Source organism: Watersipora subatra, chromosome 11, assembly GCF_963576615.1.
Source record: "Watersipora subatra chromosome 11, tzWatSuba1.1, whole genome shotgun sequence".
Taxonomy (NCBI): domain Eukaryota; kingdom Metazoa; phylum Bryozoa; class Gymnolaemata; order Cheilostomatida; family Watersiporidae; genus Watersipora; species Watersipora subatra.
The window spans coordinates 15,776,711-15,794,545 of NC_088718.1; the positions used below are offsets into that span (position 1 = coordinate 15,776,711).

The 17,835-nt window shown below is 35.6% G+C and overlaps 1 protein-coding gene across 1 annotated transcript in view; it reads left to right on the plus strand.

Moving 5' to 3' along the window:
• Positions 1 to 17,835, plus strand: part of LOC137408792 (uncharacterized) — a 109,830-nt gene that overhangs the window by 74,629 nt on the left and 17,366 nt on the right. Inside the window, exons 32-37 of the mRNA XM_068095378.1 lie at positions 4,738 to 4,846; positions 8,356 to 8,444; positions 9,715 to 9,836; positions 10,267 to 10,375; positions 11,012 to 11,116; positions 15,977 to 16,063. Coding sequence (XP_067951479.1) covers positions 4,738 to 4,846; positions 8,356 to 8,444; positions 9,715 to 9,836; positions 10,267 to 10,375; positions 11,012 to 11,116; positions 15,977 to 16,063 — 621 coding nt within the window. The remainder of the gene's footprint in view (positions 1 to 4,737; positions 4,847 to 8,355; positions 8,445 to 9,714; positions 9,837 to 10,266; positions 10,376 to 11,011; positions 11,117 to 15,976; positions 16,064 to 17,835) is intronic.

A 17,835-nucleotide genomic window follows, 5' to 3' on the forward strand; every position in this document is an offset into this window, starting at 1 on the left:
ATATTTTATTGCAGTATATATGAGACTGTCACGACATAAACAGAAATGTTAGGCAAATTTCAATTTGCTTTTTGGTGCTTTTAGATCATTTGGTTTGGTTAGTCTATTTTTATTACGAGTTAAACTAAAAACGCAGACAAGACCTCTGCAATGAACAACTTTTGAAATTTAAAAATTGATTAACGTTTACATTTACGTTTTCCATGATTACGCATATCCTATTTCATCTTTTATATAGAAACTTGTCAAACTATTCAGCAGAAATTTATTTTTTATTTGTAGCTTAACCAATTCTCAATAATACTACTCCTGGAAAATTTTCTACTAGCTTTTAGTAAAAACCGGCCATCGGAAAACGTGTCAACAAAAACAACGATCCTGACCTTCATAAAAAATTATTATAAAAATGAAGATAAATAGTTCACAAAATAACGTGAAACAAAATTAAATAGACAACCCAAAATATTATTAAAGCGTATAAAATAAACTTAATAAGCTACGTACATGTAATGATCATGGCCACTTTGCTATTTTTTGCTTGGTCTAGCACTTGTTGAAACTGCCACTATATGCATATCACAAAAAATTGTTAAATGAACCAATAAATGTATCTGAAGGTTATAACATGTATACGTACAAAATTAGAAAGATATTGGGCGATGAAGGTACTTCATCGCACTGGGGCTCGACTTTTGTAACTATCAGTTACAAAAGTCGAGCCACAGTTTGATGATATTTTTAAATGAGGCAGCAATCAGTTAATTATTCAGTGGTTCGCGTGTAAAGGTTCACATTTGACGATGAAAGATGCAAATTACTTAATGTCTATTATTATCTAAATGTTCTTATTACAAACAAAAACAAGCTATTGTAAGAAGAAAAAAAATTAAGACAGTAAAAATTTGCAAAGGTTGAATCAGGAGTTTGAAAAAAGTCCGGTGTGGTGCCTGGTGATGTGATCAAAACTTTCAAAATATGGCAGAAAATTTCACTTTTTCACACGCCCTTCTAAAAGCAGATAGATGTATTATTAGAGTAGGTTTAGTGCTGTCGGGTTCCACCTCTCTTCCTGAAGAAGAAAGTTCTAGTGCATAGAAACAAGCTAGCTATATGTGTTGTATGAAGATAACTGCTCACACGTGTCATAGCAAATACCGATTGCGGCATCTCTTCTTCGCGAGTTTATACTGGACAAGACTCTGTAATCTCCTAGTTTGATCCACTTGTCGTAACTGACATGACCTCAGACGTCAACGATGCCGAAGCCCCATAGATCTCATCACACAGTATACAATAAAAAATACAATAAAAATAAAATACATGCATGCGCATTGCGAATGTGTGTTAATGAATGATTTACATGTAGATTAAAGCGGGTAAGTTGCCTAAATAACGATAGCCGTCTCGTGGTAAGCAAACTCATGCTCTAGTTTCTAAACTCAGAGATTCGGCCCAAATGTTTGGTTCATGCTCTTTGAAAGCTTGCAAATAGAAATGCATTTTAGTAGCGGTTAAGGACAGAGCCTCGGTATAGTGGACCCCAAGGTTACAGCGTCTCTGTTTTATGGTTTATCACCTTTGGTGTAGAAAGTTTTTTGTCCTCTTTATACAGCTTTTTTTTGCTGTACGACATCAACAAAAACGTCTCTCGAAATTCAAAATTGGTGGTCGGTGTGCTGAATATGTTGGAATAACGAATATGCCGATCTGCTATTCACCGAAATCTTTACTAAAATGCTTGAAAGGGATAAATGCGACACTCTTTCTCATTTCAGCATTATTTATTATAAGTTATAATAAAAACGAAACCGGAAACGGGTAATAAAGATTAAGGCTGAAAAAATTAAAGTTTAGTAAAACTCACTAAAACTCGGCTTCAAGTATGTGATTGGTAAGTTAAACTCATTTAAATTAAATTCAAAGTTTATGTTATATGTCTGTCTCTACGGTAAGAACTCGTACTACCTACAGTATGTACTGTACATAGTAATGTTACATCTTGTTGCAGATCATAACCGCTACATACAATGAAGTTACTGTAGGTAACTGTAGTTACTAAAGTTAATATTCTGTTTTCTTACTAATTTTTATTATGTGCAATATATAAAATGTATATAAAATTTTGATGTTTTATTACCAGGGGGTGTTTGTATTAGATAAGTGTTATGGATTTCTACATCTCTCTATATGACATTTTCGCCCTTACCATGCCAACACTGGAACGAATTAATGTTATACGGCTGTACATCCACTCCACCAACATTTGTGCCACCATATTTGTTACCAACAGCCAGCTCTTTGCATTTTTAAGGGCTCAATATGTTGTCTAGTCTATCTTTACTAATTATTTGAATTTTTGATCAGAAAATCACGACGCACAAGCTTGCCACACTGATACCAACTAGTAAAATTAATGTATTTTCTCGAGCTTCAGTTACTTTTGTCGCACGACTGTTAAAGCTGGTAAAAGCTTGCAATTTCCTACTTAAGGTCAAGTTCTTTAGTACCGGCATATTTTCTTATAACTACAACCAAAGTAAATATCAGTAAAGTTACCTGCAATTGCCAGTGGAGTTATCCTGTCATTCTTTAGAGTTGTTCTTGGAGTAGTAGGCTGTGAACATTAAAACCGTCTTTTAAAATAAGTTCACTGAAAGTAAAATTTAAATCAGATTCACTGTCTGTAGAATATTGACATAAAATGCCCACAAGACACTTTACCAAAAAATTGTAATTTTGCCCAGCAATGGGTTTACATGCTAAATTTTGCTATTTAGATTGTTTTGACGGGATTAAAAGCGTGGGCAATAGATTCACAAGGTTTTATAATGCCAAAATAGATCGTTTTGAAAATATCATTGTGCTGTAACGATCTCATAATGCTATATAAAGTGGAAACATAGAAAACAGTGCACCATCAAGATACGATTACCCTGATATACGATTTTTCACCTTACAAAGTGGAACGGGATAATTTTTTCACCTCACCATACAAATCTTATTTCATCATACGAATTCAACAAAATTTCACCTGAGTTCAAATTAGACAGTTGGTGTGCATATTACGTGCGTTAAGATAACAAAGACACCGAAATGCCATTCGCCAAAAATATTTTCACAATGCCTGAAAGAGACATGACAACCGATTTTTTTCAGTTCAGCATTTCTCATGTGTAAAACGGTAACATTTTCCCGTTAAAACATGTTGCAAAGTTGGAGTTGCCATCCCTTTATACAGAAGGTCTAGTGGTCAGACAACTTCCCTTAACCCGCTAACAAATATTCACTTCACTACGAAAACAGCGTCATTCGAAGTTTTCCTGTCGAATTAGGTTGAAAAATGTTTTAAACTGATCAGCTAAAATTAATAGTGAAAGCAAACACAGAAACTGATAAGTGATAAAACTTTTGTGATAAAAACCTAAAATTCTTTAAAATACTTAAAAATACATGCTAAAACGTACCTTCAAGCGTGTGTTGAGTAAGCTAAACTTATTCGAAGTGAATTCAAAGTTTTTGTTGTACATACGTCTATGTTGAAGGGGAGAACTCTCTATGGTACATAGTACTTCTCATAGCACATTGTAACGTTAAATTTTAATGCAGATCATAACCAATAAATTCACGAAATATAATAAAGTTATTGCAGATAGCTATAGTTACTAAGGTTAACATACTATTTTGTTACTAATTTTTAATATGTGCAGCACTCATATAAAATTTGGACGATGTTCACTGGGGGATGTTTGTGTTATATAATTACTATGGTTTCTATACCCCTACATACGATTTTTCATCATACGATATCAACCCTGGAACTGATCATAATCTTATCCTATTACAGCTTTGTAATAGGTTTTCAGAAGAATAAAACAATTTAATCCTGTTTCCTCATGTACATTGTATAATAAGCATGAATTATTATTTCTATTGCTATATATTAGTTTAATAATTTGTTCAGTTTTATGAAATTCTGTATTTTGCTTGCTTAGTAGGTTTATGGATAGCATAAGAGCTCTTTTCTCTCTTAGTAGGTTTATGGATAGCATAAGAGCTCTTTCCTCTCTTAGTAGGTTTATGGATAGCATAAGAGCTCTTTCCTCTCTTAGTAGGTTTATGGATAGCATAAGAGCTCTTCCTTCTCTTAGTAGGTTTATGGATAGCATAAGAGCTCTTTCTTCTCTTAGTAGGTTTATGGATAGCATAAGAGCTCTTTCTTCTCTTAGTAGGTTTATGGATAGCATAAGAGCTCTTTTCTCTCTTAGTAGGTTTATGGATAGCATAAGAGCTCTTCCTTCTCTTAGTAGGTTTATGGATAGCATAAGAGCTCTTTCTTCTCTTAGTAGGTTTATGGATAGCATAAGAGCTCTTCCTTCTCTTAGTAGGTTTATGGATAGCATAAGAGCTCTTTTCTCTCTTAGTAGGTTTATGGATAGCATAAGAGCTCTTTCTTCTCTTAGTAGGTTTATGAATAGCATAAGAGCTCTTCCCTCTCTTAGTAGGTTTATGGATAGCATAAGAGCTCTTCCTTCTCTTAGTAGGTTTATGGATAGCATAAGAGCTCTTTCTTCTCTTAGTAGGTTTATGGATAGCATAAGAGCTCTTCCCTCTCTTAGTAGGTTTATGGATAGCATAAGAGCTCTTCCTTCTCTTAGTAGGTTTATGGATAGCATAAGAGCTCTTCCCTCTCTCTTGTATTTTAATTCCACTTTTATGTAAGCGTTCAACACATTCTAGGTCTTTCCTCGAGAGTATCGAAGGGTACTTGAAGACAAGAAGCGGGAGGCAGAAGAGCAGCGGGCATTGGATCAGATAGTGCCTCTTGATACTTCTGATGAGACGGGAGGTAAACAGTTCAGAAATGCTAATCGTAGCTTTCATAGCAAACTCCTTTTTATCTACTGTCTACTATAATATTATGAAACTCTAATCTTGCGATCTTACATGAAGCTATTATATTCATGAAGCCTAAGTTCTCAAGCTCTACTAAAGTTTACCGCAGAGGCTGGTCGCTGGTTAAACGTTGAAATCTTATTTTTTTCTACATCATTCTTTGCGCGAAATCAGTTATGATTACCAATGGAGCGACCGACATAACATCGCAACTAAGCTGCATAGACGGAAGAGAACAACTCCCTGGAAGTGCAGCTGATGCATCAGGTGCAGTACGTCTTGTGACAAGCTGTTGTGTTCCTCACCCGCTCGACGGTGGACAACTCCGCAAAAACAACAGTTTGTCAAAACGGGCTAGATCTCAGTGTGGAAATGTTATACGTTACCAATTGTGCTAATTGACCTCCTTCAGTAGTGGTGAATTAATCGTTACTATAATAAGAGCGGTGTTCCGTGACGTTAAAAAATGTAAACATTTCCAAGGCTCAATGGGCAATCTTAGATCATCCATTGTCCATGTAAATGCGTCACAATAATTGTCTGTATGTTACTGTTAGTCTCCGTAAATGCTATGCATTTCCAAATATTGGTCAACTTCATTCAAACTTCACACACATATGCTCTTTGTCTTCTGCCTAACCGTAAGTGGTATATAGTGCTTAGTGCTAGTAGTATATAGTGCTTAGTGCTAGTAGTATATAGTGCTTAGTGATAGTAGTATATAGTGCTTAGTGCTAGTAGAATATAGTGCGTAGTGCTAGTAGTATATAGCGTTTAGTGCTAGTAGTATATAGCGCTTAGTGATAGTAGTATATAGTGCTTAGTGCTAGTAGTATATAGTGCTTAGTGCTAGTGGTATTTAGTGATTAGTGCTTGTAGTATATAGTGCTTAGTGCTAGTAGTATATAGTGCTTAGTGCTAGTATCATATAGTGCTCAGTGCTAGTAGTATATAGTGCTTAGTGCTAGTAGTATATAGTGCTTAGTGCTAGTAGTATATAATGCATATATAGAGTGCATGTGGAATAGTGGTGGGTTGGTCTGTTCAAAGTATATCAACTCGAGCATGGCAGGGTGCATGTGGAATAGTGGTGGGTTGGGTTAGGACAAGTGTTTAGAACATCATTAATATGTATGTGCCTTTTCTATCAGCATCCTAAAACTTTCGAATCAGCTTTTTTCTAAAGATTTATCTTTTACATAAAAAAAACTGTACTAGTCCCCTGACAGTCATGTGCACAGTGAGAGATTGTTCTGTGTAATAAGTATGTACACAATTATTCTTAGATGTAGAAGGGTGGTCAAGTGGTGCAGACGGTAATGCGCTTGACTCCGAATCAGTCTTGAAATAGAAATTTTCAGGTTTGATTCCCGATCGATGCAATTTTTTCCTAACACTCTTCGTGTAGCTTCGAACGGACTCAAACAGCTCTTATTATAGTAAAGATTCAGCACTGGCCATATCTTTAAAGGTTGACCTGCAACAAAATTTATATTACAGTTATTTGGTATCAAAATGTTCACCATGTCTTACTCTGCTGTGATGTAGGTGCCAAATATGTGGAAATGTGATTACAAGCTCTTAAAAGCTCAAAAACGAACAGTTAATTGCAGCCATCACGAAAACGCCGTAGTTTGGAATCTCTTTGTTTCTACGACGTACTCAAACATTGTAGTTATTGTTGTGACACCTGATGTTACCACATGAAATAAAGGCCAATAAAAGGCTCAATATAAAATGTTTTGTAGCACTAGTTTATGACAAACACTTCAGGTTCTACCAGAAACTCTTATCAAATATAGATGCTCGCTACTTTACAGTTTCGTTTCAGTCTGGTCTAATCATTTATTCGTAATCTGATCATGTGACCGTCATCTGATCATCAATTTTTGCAGCATTTTTTAACTATTACAGGTGACCAACAGGCTACTCGTGTTTATCAGAGGATGATATGCACTCCTTCGAGCTAAGGTTAAAACTAGTTTTTTCCGGTAGGTTTTGAGATATCAGTGCTGAAAGTGACATCATTACAATGATTATGAAATAGACGCGTAAGGACAATAGACATGGTTTTATTGAACGCGTGAAGTATAGTTGTGAAAATATTTCGACGAATGAAATTGCAGAAAAATGTAAACAAGCCATCAGGTTCAACTACGTCCCATTTGAGCCGTTTTGAAAAGGGAGTCCAAACTACGACGTTTTCATGATGGCTGCGATTAACTGTTCGTTTTTGAGCTTTTAAGTGCTTGTAATCACATTTCTACATATTTTGCACCTACAACACAGCAGAGTAAGACATGGTGAATCTTTTGATACCAAATAACTGTAATGTGAATTTTGTTGCAGGTCAACCTTTAAGATCGCTATAGATGCACAATTCTCAATTTCTGTTCATACTTTCAGGTAACCATGTAAACTGCATGATTGTGCATGCTATAAACAGATAACAACATAAAGCTCAGAGGTTAAGTCGATCTAATCTCAAAGATGACATTCACATTTTTTAAGCATTCTAAGAAATGGTTTGTGTCGTTAGCAATTTTGCTTAGTAATCAGTGTCACGTTAGTAATCAGTGTCACGTTAGTAACCGGTGTCACGCTAGTAATCGGTGTCACGTTAGTAATCGGTGTCACGTTAGTAATCGGTGTCACGTTAGTAATCGGTGTCACGTTAGTAATCGGTGTCACGTTAGTAATCGGTGTCACGTTAGTAATCGGTGTCACGTTAGTAATCGGTGTCACGTTAGTAACCGGTGTCACGCTAGTAATCGGTGTCACGTTAGTAATCGGTGTCACGTTAGTAATCGGTGTCACGTTAGTAATCGGTGTCACGTTAGTAATCGGTGTCACGTTAGTAATCGGTGTCACGTTAGTAATCGGTGTCACGTTAGTAATCGGTGTCACGTTAGTAATCGGTGTCACGTTAGTAATCGGTGTCACGTTAGTAATCGGTGTCACGTTAGTAATCGGTGTCACGTTAGTAATCGGTGTCACGTTAGTAATCGGTGTCACGTTAGTAATCGGTGTCACGTTAGTAATCGGTGTCACGTTAGTAATCGGTGTCACGTTAGTAATCGGTGTCACGTTAGTAATCGGTGTCACGTTAGTAATCGGTGTCACGTTAGTAATCGGTGTCACGTTAGTAATCGGTGTCACGTTAGTAATCGGTGTCACGTTAGTAATCGGTGTCACGTTAGTAATCGGTGTCACGTTAGTAATCGGTGTCACGTTAGTAATCGGTGTCACGTTAGTAATCGGTGTCACGTTAGTAATCGGTGTCACGTTAGTAATCGGTGTCACGTTAGTAATCGGTGTCACGTTAGTAATCGGTGTCACGTTAGTAATCGGTGTCACGTTAGTAATCGGTGTCACGTTAGTAATCAGTGTCACATGTAGTACCAGCTGCTATAGTTTAATAAAGCTAATATCATTTCTCATATGTACATATATTCTTTATAGACACAGTACAGGTGGCTGTTGAAAGCCATGAAGTGCATGAAGATATTGTCAATGTATCAGATATCTCTCAAAAACCTCTCAAACTTGAGGTAAGTAAATCTCATCTACCCAGTCATACGCAGGATATGACCTATATAGGATGTAACTTATCGATAGGATTTTTGCTCAGTTTATAGTGTATTCATAAAGTGTGTATATTTCTAGAAGGTTCTGAGACCATCAACCGTCTCTGTAGTCTAGCTATGCTATGTTTCTAACTTGTTTCATCAGTTAAGACTTGATCCAGTGTAAGGCATTGTAGCATTTGAAACATGTGTTCTACTATTTTTGGAGTTGTCTGTTCACACTAATACCAGGATATGTGCATTAATCTGTCACAAGATATTTAAATATTCTAAATATATGTCCAATTAGACTGTTCATGGCCTATGGTGTTACCATTAGGAAACATCTGGCTATCTTTTTCTGATTCTTGTTAATTGTGTTCAAAATATAATGCTTAGTCATGGTTGTGGCCACTACGAAAAAATCGTAACTGCGCATTGATAAGTTTTCTGTAATACCCAGATGTAAAATGCATTACAGCTGTTGCAGATTTTTGTTTGGACATCTATGTCGATGCGTTAGCAGTACAGTATCGGTAGTAAGCGTGTCACAGCCATGCAGTATGCAGATAGACTACGGGATAGTGGCATCACGCATGCCTCTTGTTGTTTCTATATGTTTCTGTCAAATTTTTTATAATGTTTGAATCATATAGCATTTTGTTTTGTTAATTAAATGCAAAGCTTGCCCATGAGCAATTGTTAGTCTCACGCACTAAGTTTCCATAACGCGGATTATGCGTATTTGGAGTTGTGCACACATTGAGTTACTGTACAATAAATGATTCAATAGACATCCACATGATGCTGATTAACGTGGGTGCTATGTTAAAAAAGACAATAATTGCTTCACCATAGATCATAGCGGCGCACTCGACACTGCACTAATCGGAATGAGAAAGACTGAATTGTGGAAAATTCCGAAATAGAAGAATTTTTAGACAGGATAGCTAGAGCATCCTCTGCAAGTGCCGTTTCCATCTTTCATAGACATGAAAAAGTTGGTAAGAAACTTGGAAGAAACAAAACGCGCTTGACTGTCAGATTTCTGCCGTCTCCATGGAAACGTCATGGAAACATAATGATAGCATGAATGGCACTAACCTGAGAGCAATTGGTAACCTCATGATTTCTGCTTGAAATCTAGTCTATTTCAACGCATTGAAAACTTTCTCATTGGCAACAAGTTGCCAGCATCAATGTATAATATAAGCCAATCAGAGGGGGTGTGGCAAGTGTTTATCTTTTTATTCAGCACCGTACTCTGAGCTCCGGTTCTCTAAACATTGAAGACCTCGAGGACCTGGTCAAAGATCAACTGCATGGTCGCCGAGAGAGCATGGAGCAGCATTCCTCGGGCAAAGTTGACAAAGTCAGGTGGGTTAGCCTAGGACATCAGGTACCTTTTCTAGATAAAGATTTTAGAATGTTTGTTTAAAGTTTAATATTGTGTGAGTGTTTTAGTGCAAAATATCATGTTGGGTCCAGATTAAGGTACTTGATAGCTGGGGTAGTAATAGGCACAATGTTGGAGATTTGTCACCCAATCTTAGATCAAATATCAGATACCAGGCTAGGGTTATTACTAGACTTGGTGACGGGTTACTTCACTGGGTCCCTTTTGGTGAAGGGAAGTGTGTGTACTAGCATGGCCACTGATGGCAATTCTCAAACACGATCTCTCGTAAAATAAAGACAAAGGATGAAGTATGTAGTATAGTTGTAGTGTTGACATCACTGTCTAGCTCACCTACTCCGGTTGATGGTGTTCAGCCATGGGAACTTAGCAAGCTCATTTCTTATCTAGAGGTTTTGTGAAGTACCGGAGAGGAACGAATTCGTATAGAAGTCCTGAGGGCAGACAGACTGACTGGAAAGAAATATATGATCACAAAGCCATACGCAAGGGTCTCCAGGTAGCAATCACTGCAGAGACTTACATGAAATTGTTGTTTTTCATAGGCTTTGCTACTCAGGCATTAACTATTATTTGGGGAGTTCAGATGTGTTGTAGCTGAAGCTATGGTGCCGCTATAGATTTAGTCTTGCGTTAGCTTTGGTTTCTTATACCAGAAAAGATATTTATTAGAAGCTGGAATCTCTTTAGACTTATTCTTATGTTACAAATAAAATTTAATTTATAATTCTCTCATCATAATTTTAAGCAAGTTTTGCAGGTCCATTTTTTCCTTTTCAGCTGCTTTCATCGCCACTCTGTGGTTTCTCTTTAGTTGTCAGAGTATTAGTTTGATGTGGAAAACTCAATATTGAATCGTCCTTAGACACATCTGGCTCCACCTTAACTCTCAGGTTTTAGCATAATCTCACAGACTGTCTCTTTTGTATCAATTCATTCAGAGATTAGGTTTCATAAACATTTTAACACATTTCAAACACAGTCACATGTACTTCCATAGGTCTCATGGCAGCATGGCTACTGTTTTTCATTAAAGTTGTCTAAAGCTTGGCTTAGAGATAGCTGCTGCTTATCTCTGTGTCGGAGTTACAGATATTTAGTTGTTGGGTAACTAGGGTGTAATTTTTGTTTGCAGGTGCAGGCCGCTAGGTGCATGGACTGCGGAGTCCCCTTTTGTCAGAGCGGTAATGGATGTCCTCTTGGCAACATCATACCTAAGTGGAATGACTTGGTTTACCAGGTGAGAAGTTATGGTGATTCTGTTTTAATTTTGTAAAATGGTATATGACGTATATAGATGACATAAATATATGTAAGTGTATACATACCATATGACATGTATATATACTTCCAAATGACATGTATATGACATGTTATATGTCATATACATGTCATATAGTATGCAGATATATTATTTGACGTGTATAGTATACATACATGTCATATGTACTATATGGCATGTATATATACTAAACATGTCAAATATACTTCATGACATATACATGTCATAGGACATGTCTATGACATGTCATATGACATGTATATGACATGTAATATGTATATATACATACTAGATGACACGTATATGACTTGTTATATGTGCATATGTATACATACTATATGACATGTTGTATGTATATATGTATATATACTATATGACACATTGAATGACACGTTATATGTATATATACATATTATAAGACATGTTATATAACTTATTCTTAGCCTAGCTTAGCTTTCTAGTAATAGCATGTGCTCATTTAGACTGTTTCTTTGCCATCATCCCTAATGTTAACAAGGCAACTGCATGATGCAGCACATGAAGCTGTCTTCACAGCGGCTGCTGTTTGGATAGGAATTTTACTAAAGTTAAGGTCCAAACATACTAGGGGATTTTATTGCGAGCGTCATGAGGAGGGCGGAGATATCGCTGGCGTATGCCTAAACACATTTGAGCAATTCACTAGCGAACGATATAATGGGCACACTCACAAACTGCCTATAAAATTCTGTATCGTTAGTTTCTTTGGTTGTTAATAAATTTAGTTGAGTCAATATGGCGCCGTTTAGGCAACAACGTAAACAACTTCCGGTTCTGTTATTAAACCTATCTCACTTTCACGGATTGTACGCTGCTTACACTACAAGAAGACATAAGAAAAAACAATTGTTGTGTTTTAACTGTAATATTTTACGATTTTTGTATATATTTCATTTAGTAGTAGTTTTTTATGTTTAATATATATTAAATATTTACCATTCTCGAGATGGTCAACCTGCGCAGCGATTGACTCCAAATGTTGGTTTTCAACTCGGATTTTTTGTAATTTTTTGTTTGTTATGATGTACAGGACTGGGAGTGCTTTTATTAAATTTATGAACAATTTAGTGTTTGTTCTGAAGATGTTTCAATCGTAAAAAATTAGCAAATTGTTGCTGCTGTACGTTGGTGAACATCGATAAGAAATAATTACCCGCCATAAAATTGCATTCTGTTAAAAACCAACCAATCGAAATGCATCTCGCTAGCGATAAAGTTGTGTAGAGAAAGTCTAGCGTTATTGCTCTGCATGAGCTCACTGAGCAAGTTCTAGCAGCGCTATGTCGCTCTAAATATCGCCTTGTGTGTTTGCACCTTTAGGTCATTTTTAGGAAAAGTATTTTGGCTGTGGGGCTCCCAACTTTTAGATCTACCAATGTCAGATCTCTACTCACACTGTAAAGTTCAAGTTGACATCTGCTGTTGAGTGACATCAAGTTGACCCTCAATATCAATTTTATAATAAGTTTATAATTATATAATACTATGCTCTAGTTTTGTTCAGGACATCGCAGTTTCGTGAGTAACTGTGGAGGAGTGGAAGGTGAAAATTAAACATTGTACGCAAACAAATGTACAATTCCAAAAAAGCAACTGTCACGCTGTTTTCAAGTTTTTTCGCTCTTATAAAAAGGATAATAAACTTTTGGTTGTCAGAATAATAAATATTTGTGCAAATTGCAAAGTACTTTGACGAGTCAAACTCTTAGCGCTCTAGTGATGCGCTCTATGGCTGATGGCTCTATGGCCTCTTACCTGAGCGCAGATATGAACAAAAAGTCCTGCCAACTTTTGCTTGTTTCTACATGAGCTAAACAAACTGAGCTTTTTTATGGTCCATTTTTATTGGCCGAATTTACCAGATGAAATTTAATGTTTCTTTTCACTACATGCACCTATCGTCAGCGGAGAATTGTATTTAATAAATACGTATTAATTTTATTCTAAATCATAAAAACACATTGACTTGGTTGTAATATATTTTGTTTAACCTGTTTGTGGAATACACCGAGTCTGCAAAGACACAAAAACAGCAAGAGCTAACAACTGGAAGGATATTAGACAAGTTGGCCTCTGAATTTAACTCCAGGGGTTAGATGCTAGATTATATGCTAGAGGTTATATGTTAGATGCTGTTATATATGAAATAATATATAAATATAGGAAAATTCTACCTTTCCCAGAACTTTACAAAAACATTTCATGGTATTAACATTAACTGGATAGTATATCAATCTCGCTTCAAAGGAGATGATTGCACACGAAACGAAGTCAAAGAAAATGTAGCACACGTTTACATTTGAGCAAAAAATTTTTATGTTGGTCTTCAAGTTGAGTCTCCTTTTGAATTGATAACAAGAAAATCTTAAGAAGTGAACATCCTGCATCAAGCATCTATAAGTACCGCACTTTTCGGACTATTAGCCGCTACTTTTTCTGATGTTTTGAGCCATGCGGCTTATATAAAGGTGCGGCTATTCTGTGGTTTTTTCTTTCACCGCTTGGGCACAATGCCTAACGGTACTGTTTCATTAGGCACTGGGTTAAAAAGCGTCAATTAATACGGAACAGTGCCTGGTGGCACTGTTCCGTATTAACCGGGAACTTAATATTAAATTCCCGATTAATATTGCTAGTTAATACGGAACAGTGCCTAATGGTACTGTTCCGTATTAACTAGCAAAGTTGCTGCCGTGTTAAAAATCACCGTCCTGAGTTCTGCGGCCTACACAAAGATGCGGTCTATGTATTGTTTAATTGTCGTTTTTTTTTAAATAAAGCAGGTGCTGCTTATATAGGGGTGCGGTTAATAGTCCAAAAAGTACGGTACTTTGGTTTACTAGTTAGACAAAAGACTCGTATTTTAACCAGTTGCTTCATGTTGTTCAAATTCAGATATATCTCTAGAGCATTATAGAGATTCACATCTCTATAATGCACCCACATGGGAGCGAATGCGATAACTAAGTAGTAGAGATGCCCCGATTCTAATTTCACCAGCCGATTCAAATACCGATTCGATATACCGATTCTTAATGAAAAATAATCCGATTCAGATACCGATTCAGATTCTTTTGTGTTGCATAGATAGTTGTTCATTTTTTATGCAAGTATAAATATAATGCAAAGAAAATATAAATATTAATTTATTTATTTGTTTGTATTTATGAAAAAAGATATACATGTATATATATTCACATACTGACATACCGTGCATCTAATAACAAAACAGTCCATGTTTCTTGAAATATGTTATTATTAATGGTAATTACAGTTAGTGGTACAGTTTTATCTGTGATAATAAAGTCTCTTTTTTACTGCTGAACGAACTGCTGCACCTGTACAAGTCTAAAGCAAATAAATGCGTCTTTTAATTACCGTTAGTGATTCAATTATCTCAGTGAGACGTCTTTATCTTCTATCACTATCGATGTAGCCAGTCGTACTGAAGGACTCGCACGCTACAGATGATGGAGGGCAGGCTAAACACCGATAAGCCACTGAGGTTATTTTATGCAATACAAACGATACATCATATCGTCAGGATCAAGAGAGAGATAGATAACTTTATGCATCAACTGCTCAAATTACTTTTGCAATGCTAGTAAATAGAAACATTACACCACATTCTTGTTGCTCGTTATGGTTCTCTTGCTTGTGATTGGCTGCAAACAAATCATATCGCTGTAATTGGGAAATACCGCACTTGGTGATTACGTCCTGACTAAAGCCAAAATATTACGCAGCTGTGTGGATGTTTATTAGGCTATAGACATGAAATATATTGTGTGACAGGCTTGGATATCATTAGATAAAAGCAAGGAACTTGCAGCTGATGATTTGTTATTAAAGTAGCAGGCTAAAATACAGGTTTCTGCTAAATAGTTGATATGTAAAAAGTATCTGAAGTGTCCGATTTTGTAAGAAAAGATCGGCCGATACCGATTCAGACACTTAATACCCATATCGGCACCGATACCGATTCCGATATTGAAATCGGGGCAACTCTACTTAGTAGACTAGACTAGATAAGAATGCAAAAACTGGTAATTCACCATGATTTGATCAAATATTTTTGCATAGAATTTTACTATTATGAATTTTGAGCTTGTTTGCATTGGCTTTCATTGCTACAAGTTAAACCGCATTGTCTCTTGTGCATGTCTCTCCTGCCTGCCCCGTTCATTGCAAACATTTTTGTTACTATTGTAAGATTTTACAAGTTTGCTGGGATCTTCTCAGGCGTTTAGTATTTAGTTTAGTATGTTTATAGTATTTTAATAAAAATTTAATATGTAATAATGTAATAATAATAATAGTATTTTAATAAAAAAATGTATATATATTACTTAGAGAGAAATAACAGGATTCTCTTTTTCATATTACCTGAAACAATCACAACATGATTTCACTCAGTTGTAAAAATTGATATTTCATTGATTAAATAGCCGATTGAAGGAATTAATTTAAATTTAGACTCAATCTAGATCTCAAAACAAAAAAGGTGGCAATTTCCTAATATTTACAAAGATTTTATCACACTTTCATATTCGTTGAGATAGTGAAACGCATCAATGCACTACTAACTGCACTACTACTAGTTGCTCATGACAACCATTTTCTTGTTTGCTATGAAAAGTTGCCCTATGTAATTTATGCTGTAGAAACCATAGGCTTGGGTCACATTGGATATTGCGTTTTCCAATCTTCATAGTGTAAGGGACTCTCATCCAATTAGACATTATCATAACAGTCTGGTGTTGTCTTTCCAATTTTCAGGGTAACTGGAAAGAAGCTCTTTATCAACTTCTTCAGACCAACAACTTTCCTGAGTTCACTGGGAGAGTCTGTCCAGCACCATGCGAGGTAGGTGGCTGGTCTTTTTTTAATCATACCATCAGCAAGTCAAGTCTGCTATTAGTTATGTAGGTTTTAGAACTGGAGTACAAGCTAAAGCAGCTGGTGAATTTCTCTCGTTACATAATTTCGGAATACAGCAGATTTACCATGAGGTGGATTGTATTTTGTATCATTTACTTGTAAAGTTTGCTGATCAACTCTTTCGCTACGAAATGCCTCTATAATAGCTCATGTATATGGTTCATACTGCTGGAAAGCCTTTATGATAGCTCACATATATGGTTCATTCTGCTGGAAAGTATTTATAATAGCTCACATATATGGTTCATTCTACTGGAAAGTCTTTATAATAGCTCACATATAATATGGTTCATTCTACTGGAAAGTCTTTATAATAGCTCACGTATAATATGGTTCATTCTGCTGGAAAGTATTTATAATAGCTCACGTATAATATGGTTCATTCTGCTGGAAAGTCTTTATAATAGCTCACATATAATATGGTTCATTCTGCTGGAAAGTCTTTATAATAGCTCACGTATAATATGGTTCATTCTACTGGAAAGTCTTTATAATAGCTCACATATAATATAGTTCATTCTACTGGAAAGTCTTTATAATAGCTCACGTATAATATGGTTCATTCTACTGGAAAGTATTTATAATAGCTCACATATAATATGGTTCATTCTGCTGGAAAGTCTTTATAATAGCTCACGTATAATATGGTTCATTCTGCTGGAAAGTCTTTATAATAGCTCACGTATAATATAGTTCATTCTGCTGGAAAGTCTTTATAATAGCTCACGTATAATATGGTTCATTTTACTGGAAAGTCTTTATAATAGCTCACGTATAATATGGTTCATTCTGCTGGAAAGTCTTTATAATAGCTCACATATAATATGGTTCATTCTGCTGGAAAGTCTTTATAATAGCTCACATATAATATGGTTCATTCTGCTGGAAAGTCTTTATAATAGCTCACGTATAATATAGTTCATTCTACTGGAAAGCCTTTATAATATCTCACGTATATGGTTCATTCTACTGGAAAGTTTTTATAATAGCTCACGTATAATATAGTTCATTCTACTGGAAAGTCTTTATAATAGCTCACATATAATATGGTTCATTCTGCTGGAAAGTCTTTATAATAGCTCACGTATAATATGGTTCATTCTACTGGAAAGTATTTATAATAGCTCACATATAATATGGTTCATTCTGCTGGAAAGTCTTTATAATAGCTCACGTATAATATGGTTCATTCTGCTGGAAAGTCTTTATAATAGCTCACGTATAATATAGTTCATTCTGCTGGAAAGTCTTTATAATAGCTCACGTATAATATGGTTCATTTTACTGGAAAGTCTTTATAATAGCTCACGTATAATATGGTTCATTCTGCTGGAAAGTCTTTATAATAGCTCACATATAATATGGTTCATTCTGCTGGAAAGTCTTTATAATAGCTCACATATAATATGGTTCATTCTGCTGGAAAGTCTTTATAATAGCTCACGTATAATATAGTTCATTCTACTGGAAAGCCTTTATAATATCTCACGTATATGGTTCATTCTACTGGAAAGTCTTTATAATAACTCACATATAATATGGTTCATTCTACTGGAAAGTCTTTATAATAGCTCACATATAATATGGTTCATTCTACTGGAAAGTTTTTATAATAGCTCACGTATAATATAGTTCATTCTACTGGAAAGTCTTTATAATAGCTCACATATAATATGGTTCATTCTACTGGAAAGTCT